Source organism: Syngnathoides biaculeatus, chromosome 16 (assembly GCF_019802595.1).
Source record: "Syngnathoides biaculeatus isolate LvHL_M chromosome 16, ASM1980259v1, whole genome shotgun sequence".
Taxonomy (NCBI): domain Eukaryota; kingdom Metazoa; phylum Chordata; class Actinopteri; order Syngnathiformes; family Syngnathidae; genus Syngnathoides; species Syngnathoides biaculeatus.
Window position 1 is genome coordinate 19,183,839 of NC_084655.1, and position 12,672 is coordinate 19,196,510.

At 45.7% G+C, this 12,672-nt stretch overlaps 1 protein-coding gene across 10 annotated transcripts in view; it reads left to right on the forward strand.

Moving 5' to 3' along the window:
• The window catches only part of LOC133515010 (uncharacterized), a 56,374-nt gene extending 43,761 nt beyond the window's left edge, over nucleotides 1–12,613 (forward strand). For all 10 annotated transcript variants that reach the window (XM_061847205.1, XM_061847208.1, XM_061847206.1 and 7 more), the window contains 10 exons: nucleotides 3,510–3,779; nucleotides 3,855–4,184; nucleotides 4,298–4,537; nucleotides 6,252–6,515; nucleotides 6,594–6,701; nucleotides 8,171–8,428; nucleotides 9,475–9,633; nucleotides 9,827–10,045; nucleotides 10,293–10,535; nucleotides 11,805–12,613. In XM_061847205.1, the coding sequence (XP_061703189.1) occupies nucleotides 3,510–3,779; nucleotides 3,855–4,184; nucleotides 4,298–4,537; nucleotides 6,252–6,515; nucleotides 6,594–6,701; nucleotides 8,171–8,428; nucleotides 9,475–9,633; nucleotides 9,827–10,045; nucleotides 10,293–10,535; nucleotides 11,805–12,007 (2,294 nt within the window). In that variant the 3' untranslated portion in view covers nucleotides 12,008–12,613. The remainder of the gene's footprint in view (nucleotides 1–3,509; nucleotides 3,780–3,854; nucleotides 4,185–4,297; nucleotides 4,538–6,251; nucleotides 6,516–6,593; nucleotides 6,702–8,170; nucleotides 8,429–9,474; nucleotides 9,634–9,826; nucleotides 10,046–10,292; nucleotides 10,536–11,804) is intronic.
• The last annotated feature ends 59 nt before the right edge of the window (nucleotides 12,614–12,672 follow it).

Consider the following 12,672-nt stretch of genomic DNA (forward strand, 5'->3'; position numbering starts at 1 on the left):
TGGAAATATTATTTCCAGTGGAACATGAATCAGCGATGCCGTGATAACTTCAAAGTAGCTTCACTTTTAAAACAATCTCCGAAAACAAGGGTGTCACTCATTCTTGTAGCGGGCCACATTTTCGTTACGGTTTCCCTCAGAGGGCCGTTATGACTGAAATCATAAAAATCTCTGACCGCCTAATCATATTTACACGCGGAATTCATCAAGTCTTTTTGGAATCATGAATCCAGGGAAGGGTTTTTCAATTGTCGTTGTTTGGCAACACAAAAATGCTTGCAATATCTCAATATTATCATTTAGGATATGACAATGGGAAATTTTGGCGCAGATTTTAGCAAAAAAATCGTGGAAGTTGTCACACATGGTTTGCCTCCGCGGGCCACATAAAATCACGTGGCGGGCCGGATCTTGCCCCCGGGCCTTGAGTTTGACACCTGTGTTGTAGGAAATAATTTAAATTAACCCTGCTTAAATTTTTTTTATAGAAATTCTATAGAATTTGTACAGAACACCATGTTCTATAGAACTTAGGCTGTATTTTCTATAGAATTTCTACAGAACAATAGAATTTCTATAGAAATTCTGTAGGACTCGGGTCCTAAAAGTTCTCTGGTTCTTTAGAAATTCTTCAGAAATGTTCTAGAGAAATTTTTTAGCAGGGAATAGACAGACGATTCATAAACAAGGGAAATTCACTGGTCCAGTAGTGTCTAAAATGATCAAAAGACAACGAGGTCAAGCAGGCATGCCAAAATATTAATACAGTATTAAAGATGGAATAAATATGACACATAATGAAGATATTAATGATGATAGAACGTGTTAAACATTTTAGTTTTTTCCATTTTTTTTTTATGCAGGCTGAAACACATCTGTCCATCTAACCTCAGTTCATCCAGTCAAATCATTTTTTTATTTCAGTCGCAAAATGACATCAAAAAGAATTTCATTTTTTCACAACACAGGCGACGTTTTGAGTAGAATTTGCGCATTTCTTTCGGTTTGTCCCGTCAGGGGTCGCCACAACGCTCGTATTTGTCTGGCAGAGTTTTTACGTCGGATGCCCATCCTGACGCAACTCCTCTGGGACTGGAGGCCCCGGTGAGATTTGAACTCACGACCCCTGGTTTACCAAACCAATTTCAAAAAAATAACATTCATAAATGTGGAACGAGAACTTCACCACCGTAGAGCGGAAATTAAAGGAGAACTCCGTATCCACTGACGGACACAAAAATGTGTTGTTTGGGAAGTTCCGTTGGTCATTGTCACGCTTGTCGTTAGTTTTCGAGAAAACATTTGGAGAAGGTGTTCGGCTTCGGGGGTCCTCGCTGTATTTGGAGCAGGATTATGTACTGTATTACACTTTTGGGAGTATTGTATGTAGTAGTGTTCCTGCTGTCTGTCCTTGTCATTTTTCTCCTGGGTTTTGCCACGAGGACTGGCAAAGAGTCTCAGACTCCGGAGGGTAGGAGGGGGACTTGTACTTTGCATTTGAAATGGAGGTTTTTCGTCTTGTAGTTTCACAGTCATGATGACCCTCTCAGGGAAACAATAACTGCAATGTGGTCTATAACTCGTGCACCTACATCATAAAATCACGTGACTTTGGTTTACCTCGACATTTTGCCGGTCAAGCTAAGCACTGCTCAATGCTAAGTCGGTTCGAGACTGACGCCCATGTTGGAGCATGACGCGGAGAGTCCTGTCCGGTACAGTCAGACATTTAGAAGGTGAAAATAAACGGCGGTATGTGGGAAAAATCAGATAGACTCGGCATCGAGGACCCGTATTTGATGCCGAGTCGATGTTTTCGCCGATAGGATATTGGACCGTTAATTCGCTTCCGCTTGTCTTGGACAACTGGATCTACACGTGGATCTGGTGAGTAAGTCGTCGAGATTTACACGGAAAAGTTTGAAAGCGTAGAAAAGTCTGGACGTGTACGAATACTTATTTGCTGGATCTGTTCTCATCGGGAATAAATCCCACAGAGTGACGGCTCGTGAACGCGGAAGCGTGTTCGGCTAAACGTTAACGTTTGCCGGAATCCATTGATCTTTTCAGCTAGTATTCAATACAAATAGCACCAATATTTAAATAACTGACCCCTGGTTTTACACAAACTCGCATTCATTAACTATGATTGGAGGGGAAAAAAACAGGACAAGCGAGTCGGCTCCTCCGTAGCATTTTCCAAGAAATACTCGTAATGCCAAGTTAACTCATTTGAGAACAATGCATTTAAACAAAGCGTGTTGCGGCCACACGTTAACCTACGTAAACCTCTGTGTGACCGACCGTTTATTTTCTTTTTTAAAATGCGCATTGGACTCATTTGAGAACAATGTATATTAAAAAAAAAAAAAAAAGCCTATCACAGAGAGGTTTAATGGCCGTAAGCTAATATTCAATGCAAGTACCAATATTTAAATAAATGACCCCTGGTTTTACACAAACACGCATTCATTAGCTATGATTGTGGGGAAAAGAAAGCGAGTCGGCTCCTCCGTACACGGAAGCGTGTTGCGGCCACACAGTAAACTTTGGTAAACCTCTCCATGACAGTCTTTTTTTTTTTTTTTTTTTTAAATATGGATTGTTCTCAAATGAGTCCAATGCACATTTAAATAAAAGAAAATAAACCGCTGGGATAGACTTCAACCCCCGTACACGGAAGCGTGTTGCGGCCACACGCTAACCTACGTAAACCTCTGTGTAACCGACAGTTTTTTATCTTTTCTAAATACACATTAGACTCATTTGAGAAGAATGCATATTAAAACAAAAAAAAAGTGTCGGGGAGAGGTTTACATAAGTTTAACGTGTGGCTGCAACACGCTTCCGTGTTGTTGTTTTTTTTTTCTTTTAAATACGGATTGTTCTCAAATGAGGCAACTTGGCATTACAAGTACTTATTGGGAATTTGAGAAGAATGCATATTAAAGAAAAAAAAAGTGTCGGGGAGAGGTTTCCTTAAGCTTAACGTGTGGCCACAACACGCATCCGTGTACATTGGAGATGACTCCCTGTTGTTTTTTTTTTATTTTAAAAATACGGATTGTTCTCAAATGAGCCAACTTGGCATTACAAGTATTTATCGTTAATTTGAGATTGAGAAGCATAATCCCTACCTGAAATGAAGCGATCGCTACACAGTCGCGTGTATTTGGTCGGGCACCATCCATCACGTTTAATTGCGGATATCCGTCGATCTTTTCCGGTCTTTTCAGCTGGTATTCCGTAGAATGATCTCTTTGAATATCGGTCTCGTCTGTTGTAACAACCAACAGCACAACGGGTGTCGGGCATTGTGAATATCCTCCTCCGGTTCCATGTCCCCCGCACTGTCGAGAAGCTCTTTTTGACCGGCAATATGGCGCCATCAAAATGGTGACGTCACGTGCACGAGCTCTATAACAAAAATGAGTGTGACGTCTTGAGAGCTGCCTGTATATTGCTGAAATTGCTCTGGATTGAAACAACGATCATATCACTTCTCGCAGGTGGCGGCTGCCCCATCGAGTTGAACCCCCCGAGGATCGCGGTGCGATACGGAGACCCCGCGTCCGTCAACTGCAGCACGTCCGACCCCATGTACAAAGCGATGGGATGGGAGGCCTCACAGGGGGACACGGGCCTGAAGCGAGTCCGGCACTTGACTTGGAGCGTCGACGCGGTCACAGTGTGGGACGCCTCGCCCATCTGCTTCCTCAGCCCGGTGCCCCAAAGCGGGCGAGAGCAGTGCTCCATGAAGGCGACGGTGGTTGTTTACAGTGAGTGCTCGACACTGAAACGGAACGAGAGCGGATCGTCACTGTCCGATCGCTTCTGTCTTCTCCCTCCGCCAGCGTTTCCGCAAAAGATCTCCATCCAAGCCGGCGGTTCTCTCGTAAAAGAAGGAGAGCCGATTCAAGTGAAATGCGTCGTCGGCACCATCGCGCCGATTCAAAATGTCACCTTGCGGTGGTACGACGGCCAAACGGTCATTAAGGAACAAGAATTTGAGGATTCCACGACTGGACCCGTTGATCTTGTTTCGGAGTATGACTATCAATATAACGACACGTCTTCGAGACAGCGGGAGCTTGTTAAGCTCAAATGCGAGGCAGTGTTGGACCTGACACCCGAGGTGCCGCAGTTCAACGTATTTTCACCCGAGTTCGAGCTCACTGTTGAATGTAAGTATATGTCATGTCATATCTGTATGTGTATAGTACTTACGAGAAAAGGGGTGCCAGGGCCCGTTTGTCGACGCTCGCAGCTTGAATCGTTTGTTTTTCTCCTTTTTCAGATGACATAGAGCCCATAGACCTGACGTGTCCAAGAAACTACACCGCAGTGGAGAACGCTTTTCACAACCTGTCCTGCTCCTTGGAGGGCGGGCCTCCCCAAACCGTGATCACCTGGTACAAAGACGGAGACGAGGTGGAGCTGCCGCCGACGTTGACGAGATACGACGCCGGGCAGTACCTCGTCGTTGCCAGCTCGTTCTCGAGCACCGTCAACGCCACGGTGGAGATCGACGTCGTATGTGAGTCAGTCCGTTATATTTTCTTCAGTTGCCGTTGACCAGTCGGTGGATTTAAATGCTGTAGGGAGAAATCCAGCATCGGGTCGACTGATGGTGATAAAATGTAAATTACAGTACCTGAACTCTTGTAATTTATTTGTTCTTCTGTAAAGATTATCCAATCTTTGAGGGAATTTAAATCAAGGCTCACGTCTGCCAATGATCGGACTGAATTCAACAGTTTTTCCACCTTATGTCTGAAAGATTGTCCAGATCGATGATCCCGTGGTGTGGAGTGTATTCGGGATTGTAAAACGTTAAACCTGTTGAATGTAGAAACGCCAAATGCAGGGGAGTCCTCGAGTTAAGATGGTCTTGACCCAAGACGTTTCGGCTTTACAACGCCCGTCCCCCGTCCGCCATTTTGTCTGGCTGACGCTTGTCCGTGTTTGTGGGCCGGGAGTATCTTCGCATTTTTCGCCCTCCTTTTTAGACATTATTGCCCCAAAGAAGAAAGTTGTGCCTTTTAGCAATACTTCTGCAGCCAAAGGTAAATCCATGACCACGGAAACGAAGCTCAAGATCATAAAAAGATTGGAGAACGGAGAGACACCAACACCACCAAGGCTTCAGTCGATCGACCGTGGTGACAATTATTAAAGACAAAACCCGTATTTTACCGCATGTGAAGGGTTCAGTTCCTACGTTGGATACAATGATCACAAAACAAGGTTCTCTGATACTGGAGAGGATTGAGGACCAGGTTCCCCTTGTTCTTCTCCATCCACCTCTCAGGAGTAATGCTAAGTATGTCATCTCTTTTTTTCAATGTCTTTGTTTTTTTATAATACAAAGTATTTTGATCTAAATTCAAATTCAATTACTTGGGGTCAACCATACAGAGCAATGGAGACTGTGTTAAGGAAGTGAAGAAACGGGTCCAAGCGGGGTGGAACAGTTGGCGGCAGGTGTCTGGTGTTCTACGTGACGGAAGAGTCTCTGCTTGGATGAAGGGCAAAGTTTTATAAAACGGTGGCAAGGCCGGCTATGATGTATGGATTAGAGACGGTGGCACTGAAGAAACAACAGGACCCGGGACTAGAGGTGCCAGAAATGAAGATCTTGATGTTCTCGCTTGGAGTGAGCAGGTTGGGTAGGATTAGAAATGAGCTCATGAGAGGGACAGCCAAAGTTGGATGTTTTGGAGACAAGGTTTGAGCAGACATCGATGGTTTGGACACTAGTATATTTGTAAAAGTGTGCTGAGGATGGAGCTGCCAGGCAAAAGAACGAGAGGAAGACCAAAGAAAAGGTTGATGGATGTGGTGAGGGAGGACATGAGGACTGTGGGTGCGAGAGAGGAAGACGCACGAGATAGGCTTAGATGGAAAAAGATGACACGCTCTGGCGACCCCTAATGGGACAAGCTGAAAGGAAAAGAAGAAGAAGAATGACGGAATCCGACTTAAGTCCAAATTCGAGTTACGTCGCTACTCTTGGAACGGATCTCAGTCGCAGACCGAGGACTCCCTGTAATTATCTTTGTGGTCGACACCCAGTTGGGCCAGGGCAGAATCTCCTTGTTTAGAAATTGCCATCTAAAAACTCTCGCTATTTTGTTCAGTTTAATATTTTTCCCTGAGCATTTTGCTCCAATTTCAAATTGTGGAACATTCGATTGTAGTCCTAATGTCTTCATCATGCTAACAAACCGAACACAACTTGTCGTGGTTAGATGAGCCGTCCCAGATAGAAGAGCTCGAGGACGTTGAAGTCGAGTTGGGCTCCGAAGTATGTCTGAAGTGCGCCAGCAGAGGCAACCCGCGACCCGACTATACCTGGAGTGCACCCACTTGGCTAAATGTAGCTCGAGTCGACGACGATGGAGTTTCCCGTCTGCAGATCCCAAATGTGACTTCACTGCAGACGGGGGTCTACAGTTGCTCGGCCAGTAACGGGAGAGGGACCGTGTCTAAAATTGTCACAGTGAGTGTAAAAGGTGAGGTTGTCTACGTATATTTGTGTGTGTGTGTGTGTGTGCATGCGTGACAGTGATTCCGTTGTATGTGTGTGACAGAGTGCGAGCCGGGCTGGTTTCGGTGTTCGACCGGCACCTGCATCGTGTCTTATCGGATGTGCGACGGAAAGGACGACTGCGGTGATGGGAGCGACGAAAGCTTCTGTGGTAACCAAAAAATATAATTATTGTGTATCGCGACAATGACCGTCAGGAAAGCTTCGATTCAATTATTTGTCTGGTTACGTCTGCTCACATAGATATTATATCCAGTTCTCGTGAAGGCTTTTTGGAAGTTGCTCTGTATCTAAAAATGCGACTGTCAACTGTGAAGACACCTTGGAGTCTATTTTCACTAATAGATGCAGAACCAGGCCGCCGAATTTCACTTTTGTGAATTGCCGCGCGGACCTGTGCAAAAAAAAAAAAAAAAAAACACCCCCAGCATGTGGACTCTTGAATTTGCTTTATTCTATCTATCTATCTATCTCTATCTATCTATCTATCTATCTATCTATCTATCTATCTATCTATCTATCTATCTATCTATCTTCTATCTATCTATCTATCTATCTATCTATCTATCTATCTACTATCTATCTATCTATCTATCTATCTATCTATCTATCTATATCTATCTATCTATCTATCTATCTATCTATCCATCCATCCATCCATCCATCCTACTTTAGTATTGTGATTGCGCATGCCCAGTGTTGCCGGTTGAGTGAGGGGGGAGGGAGTCGAGGGCCACTCGTCAGAACCGCCGTTTCCTCTCCGGGCAGAGGAGGCGTGAAACAGCCGAGAATGTTGCTACTTCTAGCTGGGTGGCTGAGCTGGCTCTCCGGGGGAGAAGCTGCCACAGGCACCCGAGCGAGAGTAAGAGAGACGCCCTCCGGCCGAAGCCGCTCTGCTGGCTAGCTAACGGAAGCCGGGAGAGGGCAATACGAGTCGGGGGCAAGAAAGGAGGAGAAAAACAAACAAACCAAAAAAAAAAAAAAAAAAAACAAAAACAGGGAAAAAAATTCAAATGGATGATTTCAAGTGTCTTCGTTTCATTTCAGTCCTTCTAACTTTCGAGCTGTGGCTGTCTAACGGAGCCCAGTCGAGTGAGTAAAACGGTTTGTTATGTGACTTTTAAAAATATGACAGTTTTCTAAAAATAATCACGCGGCTGTTTGCTTGTTTGGGTATGCGGAAAGACCACACGGAATAGCAAACGGGCGCCTTGTTTATGATGAAGACTTTTTAACTCGTAAAAACAAAACCCACATAATAAAGATTTGAGAAATGTCCAGTTTGTTTGTGGATTGACGAATGTGGGCCGAGAGGGTGGATGGATGTTTGTGTTCAAGTCCAGCACAAAGACCCTCGGAGCAGACTTTCCTCTGGGAGTGGTCTTTCCTTCCTGGACTGCTTTGCTTTCCTGTTGGACTTTGACAAACAGTTTTTCTTCTTGGCTTCCGAATACCAGCGCAACGTCGAACTGTATGTGCGGAGGGGCAAAAGCGGTGTTTTTAATTCCACATACCGTACGTCCCGTTGTCGTGCCGAGTCGCCACACCTGCGCGTGGTCCATCATCTCCCTTGTTCGGATTGTTTGTGACAGTTCTATTTATTTCCGCTTGACTCTTCAGGAGAGGATCAAGAATGCCCCGTTAGGATACACCCGGAAACCCTGGTGCTGCAATACAAGGGCGAGACCCAGAACGCCACTTGCACGTCCGCCGGCTCCAGAAATGTCCAAGCCGTGGGCTGGCACCTGGGGCAAATCTTCCACCACAAGGACGCTTGGACCCCAGACACCCGCAAGGACTGGGACTCTGTTCCTTTCTGCAAAGCGTTCTTCAAAGAGAAAAGAACTTGCCAGAAGCCTCTCAACGTCATCCTTTACAGTGTGTATCTTTTATTCGTTAAATCTAATCCAGTGTTTCCAAGTTTGGCTCCGTCGGTCGAGCTGGTCATCCACTGACTGAAGGGTCAGCAGTTCATATTCTAGTTCCAACTTTGTTTTTTTTCTTTTAAATATGCATTGTTCTCAAATGAATCCAATGTGTATTAAAAAGAAAATAAACCGTCGGTCACACAGAGGTTTACGTAGGTTACGTGTGGCCGCGACATGCTTCCGTGTACGGGGGCTGAAGCCCATCCCAACGGTTTATTTTCTTTTTAAAATACGCATCGGACTCATTTGAGAACAATGTATAAAAAAAAGGTCCGTCACGTAGAGATTTACCGAAATTTAACGTGTGGCTGCAACTCGCTTCTGTGTACGAGGAGCCGACTCGTTGTCTTTTTTTTTTAATGAATGCGAGTTTATGTAAAACCAGGGGTCAATTATTTAAATATTAGTATTCGTATTGAAAAAATCTGAGTGGCTCCATCACTATGTGGGATGTTTTCTTGATTGAGAACAGATCCAGCAACGAATACCCTTTCAAACTCTTCTGTGTAAATCTCGACGACTTACTCACCAGATCCACGTGTAGATCAAGTTGTCCAAAACAAGCGGAAGCGGGTTAACAGTCCGATTTCTTATCGGCGAAAACATCGGCTTCGGCATTAAATGCGGGTCCTCTACGCCAAGTGTCCCTCATTTTTCCACGTACCTTCGTTTATTATCACCTTCTAAATGTTTAACGGTATCGGAGAAAACTCAGAGACGTATTTTCGTGTCGTCTCCAACCGACTTAGCGTTGAAGAATGCTTTGCCAGACCGGCACTTCCGGCCAGTGACGATATTTGATGACGTAGGTGCACGAGATCTATATGTCTCTGGCATAGATAGATGGACAAAGTAAATCAAACGTAGAAAATAATTTGCAGAACAGTCAATGTAAAACTGGATAATTTTACATGGCATACCCGCGATCTGTCCTGGAACAGTACCTGGGACACACTGTTCTAAACCGCTTGCTTCTTGTCTTGTGACCACAACCAGAAACGGCGGACAGCGTCACCCTCCGTCCAGTCAAGGACACGATGTTTTTGGAGGGCGAGCAGTGCCAGCTGCACTGTGACATCATCAACGTGGCTCCCGCACAAAGCCTCATTGTGCGCTGGTATCAAGGCAATCAGACCATTGAGCCGTCGATCAGGGGTAAGCGTTCTTGTTCCTCCACGAAGAACGAGTAAACCTAATACGTTGGTTTCAATTTAATATGCTGTAATATGATCTATGATGAGCATTTCAAAATATGACAAAATAACAAATCTGTCACCTAAGATGGACTTCCGGTGGCGTCAACTCAGAATTTTTCTATCCGCCCACCCCCACCCAAAATGTCCTCCAGAGCCCCTGCGACTGGCCGACTGCCGGCGTGACACGAACGCGTCGTGCGACGTGGGCACGACCAGGACCCCGGTGAACGTGTCCGCCAGCGCCAAGTTCCTCCTCAACCGGACTCATCACGCAGCGGCTTTAAGTTGCGAGGCGCACTTGGAGCTGGGACCGGCGGGACCGCGGCTGTCCCCGCCCGTGATGTCCCGGCCGATCAGCTTCAGTGTCTATTGTGAGCTCGTCTTCCAAGTCCACGTTACGGTTTTCACCTGCTGAATCGCGGATTTCTTTCGCGGAACGTAAATCAACGTGTTCAGTCTCTTTCGGTGGAAATCCTTGCGATTTTGTCAAAATCAGTGGTTTATAAAGACATTTTTTACAGATGTTAACAAATACTGCATAACTGAGTCCAAGTATTACCCTAAAAAAGCGCTGAGCTCGTCAATAATAATATTAATACCTCCTCTTGCCTCGAACAGACAAGCCAGTCATCAACACCACAAAGCTCCCGAGAGTCGTGCCGCTGTTCCGCGGTTACCCGGAGACGCTTGTGTGCGAAGCCGACGGTCAGCCGCCGCCGGTCATCTACTGGTCGAACTTCACGAAAAAGACCACGTGGGAGTTGGGAGGCAACATCACCGTTTTGGAGCCCGGCCGCTACACCTGCAAGGCAGTCAATCGCGTGGCTTCGGTCGTACACGAGGTGGACGTCATCCCGAAAGGTGGGAACGCCGTTAACGCAAACGCACAACCGCCTCCATGTCACGCGCCCCAAGATTCGCCGTCAAAGGTCGTGCAGCGATGCAATAAATAAAACGAAGAGCTAACTTCACTCGTATTCCGAATACATGCAGATTTTTAAGCTTGAGGCGATATAACTGCGCGTGCAGAGTCAGGATGAGGTGCGATTTTCCGCCACTTCTCACAGTTCAAGTGTGCAGCGAATATTCTTAATTTCCGCAGTCCTCCATGAAAACTGACCGATTATCTTTGGGTTGAATCAAAATTACCGTAATTTCCGGCCCGTAAGCGGTGACTTCCCCCCCCCCCCCCACACGCTTTCAACCCTGCGGTTTATGCGGCGATGCGGCTAATTTGTGCATCTTTTCTAAAGGCCGCAAGGGGGCACTCGAGCGGAAAAGCTAAGAGTGAGATCGAATGTCTGTGCAGAGGAAGTGACTTTTAGCGGTCCGGTGTGACGGTCTGAGCGATCCCCTGTGCTGAAAAGTCTCCTTGTGATTGATGCGCATGCGTTATTAATAAGGGAACTCTGGGTACGTAGTAGACGGTTACTGGGAAATCCCCCGTTCTAATAGTTCCTTCTTCTACATAGAGCGAGCTAACATACGTTAGATCCTAGCCGTGACCCTAACCTAACCTTAAAACAAAATTATACACATATCTGTACGTTCGCTGTGTTCGTCTTTCCGAGACGTCCATAGCGAACATGAACACTCAGTGACGAGTTGTCGAATGGCACACGTTGAAGCATTGATGCGGATGTTTCAGACCGGCCGGAAGTTTACAAAATGTATGCGCATTAATCACAAGAAGACTTTTCAGCACCGGGAGCGCTCAGACCATCACACCGGCCTTGTTAGCACTATGCTAGCGTGTTACTGCCGCGTCTCAGTGATTTTTACGAGTATGTTTTTTTGTTTTTGTTTTTTTAACTGGCCCTGTTAGCCCGGCGCTAACTTTAGCATTAGTGTGGCGCTAGCGTTAGCATTACCGTGGCGGTAGCATTAGCATTAGTGTGGTGCTAGTGTTAGCGTGGCGGCGCTAGCTTTACAACAACAAACCAGTTTCTGAATCATAATCCGATTTTTAGCTTGGTGTATTGTATGCAATGTCATTCTGAAACAATGTCACGTTTCTGAATGAAGTTCTTTTTTTCATCAATTATTTAAAAAAAAATCAACCATGAATACTATCATTAAGAAATCAGCCTGACAATTAATCACGGCTGTGTTCTGTTATCGCCACCGCAGAGGACTACCTGCCCCTCATCGCCGGATTCGTGGCCGTCACGGTGGTGGTCATCTCGGCCATATTCCTCTTCATCTACTCCATCTACTACAAGAACACCAAGATGCGCCGCTACAGCCTGAAGAACCCCAAACTGGGCGGCCACAACGCCAACGTGGCCCACAATGGCTGGGACTTGCAGTTCCCGATGACGAAGCTGTCGTGACCGGACAGCGTCACCGACCCCTCCGTGTCTGTTTGCTGACTCACACTGGACTCAAAAGTCCCGTCTCCTTCCAGATCTGACTTCCTTGTAAGACCCTTTTAAGACTCAGGCTTGTGCTGCCGGCGTCAGGACTTGGGTTCACTGGACCGAGGAGGTGTGGCTAAAAAGGAGACCGCTGAAGCTGATTGATAAGCACAAAAGGGAATTTACTTTCCTGCCCCTACTTGTGCGGCGTGTATGCGGCATTATTTTGAACGAACAAGAACCTGCCTGAAGGAATTGCGCGGTGACTCTTGAGTCCTCTGCGGTTTGAACCCAGGAACTGCACATCTTGGCGCTTTTACCCAATGTCCCCGTGTTCTTCCGTAGTTTCTCTCCGTCTCTGGTGTAGTTAGGGAAAATTCTACGTCTGCTTTGAGGTCAGATACTACGAATGAGCGCCCCCTACATTGAACGTATTTGTTAAAACTTTATTTTAAGAGTGAACAAACAGACTACACTGTGGATGTGAATTTGATATCCACTTAAAAAGTGTATTTGTGAATCTTGTAAATATTTGTAACAGAGGATTTTTTTATTATTAAAAATATGACATTTCTTACAGAATGTGTGCAAAATCTGTAACTGATCGAATCTGTTTTACATTATTTAAAGTGCAAGATTAA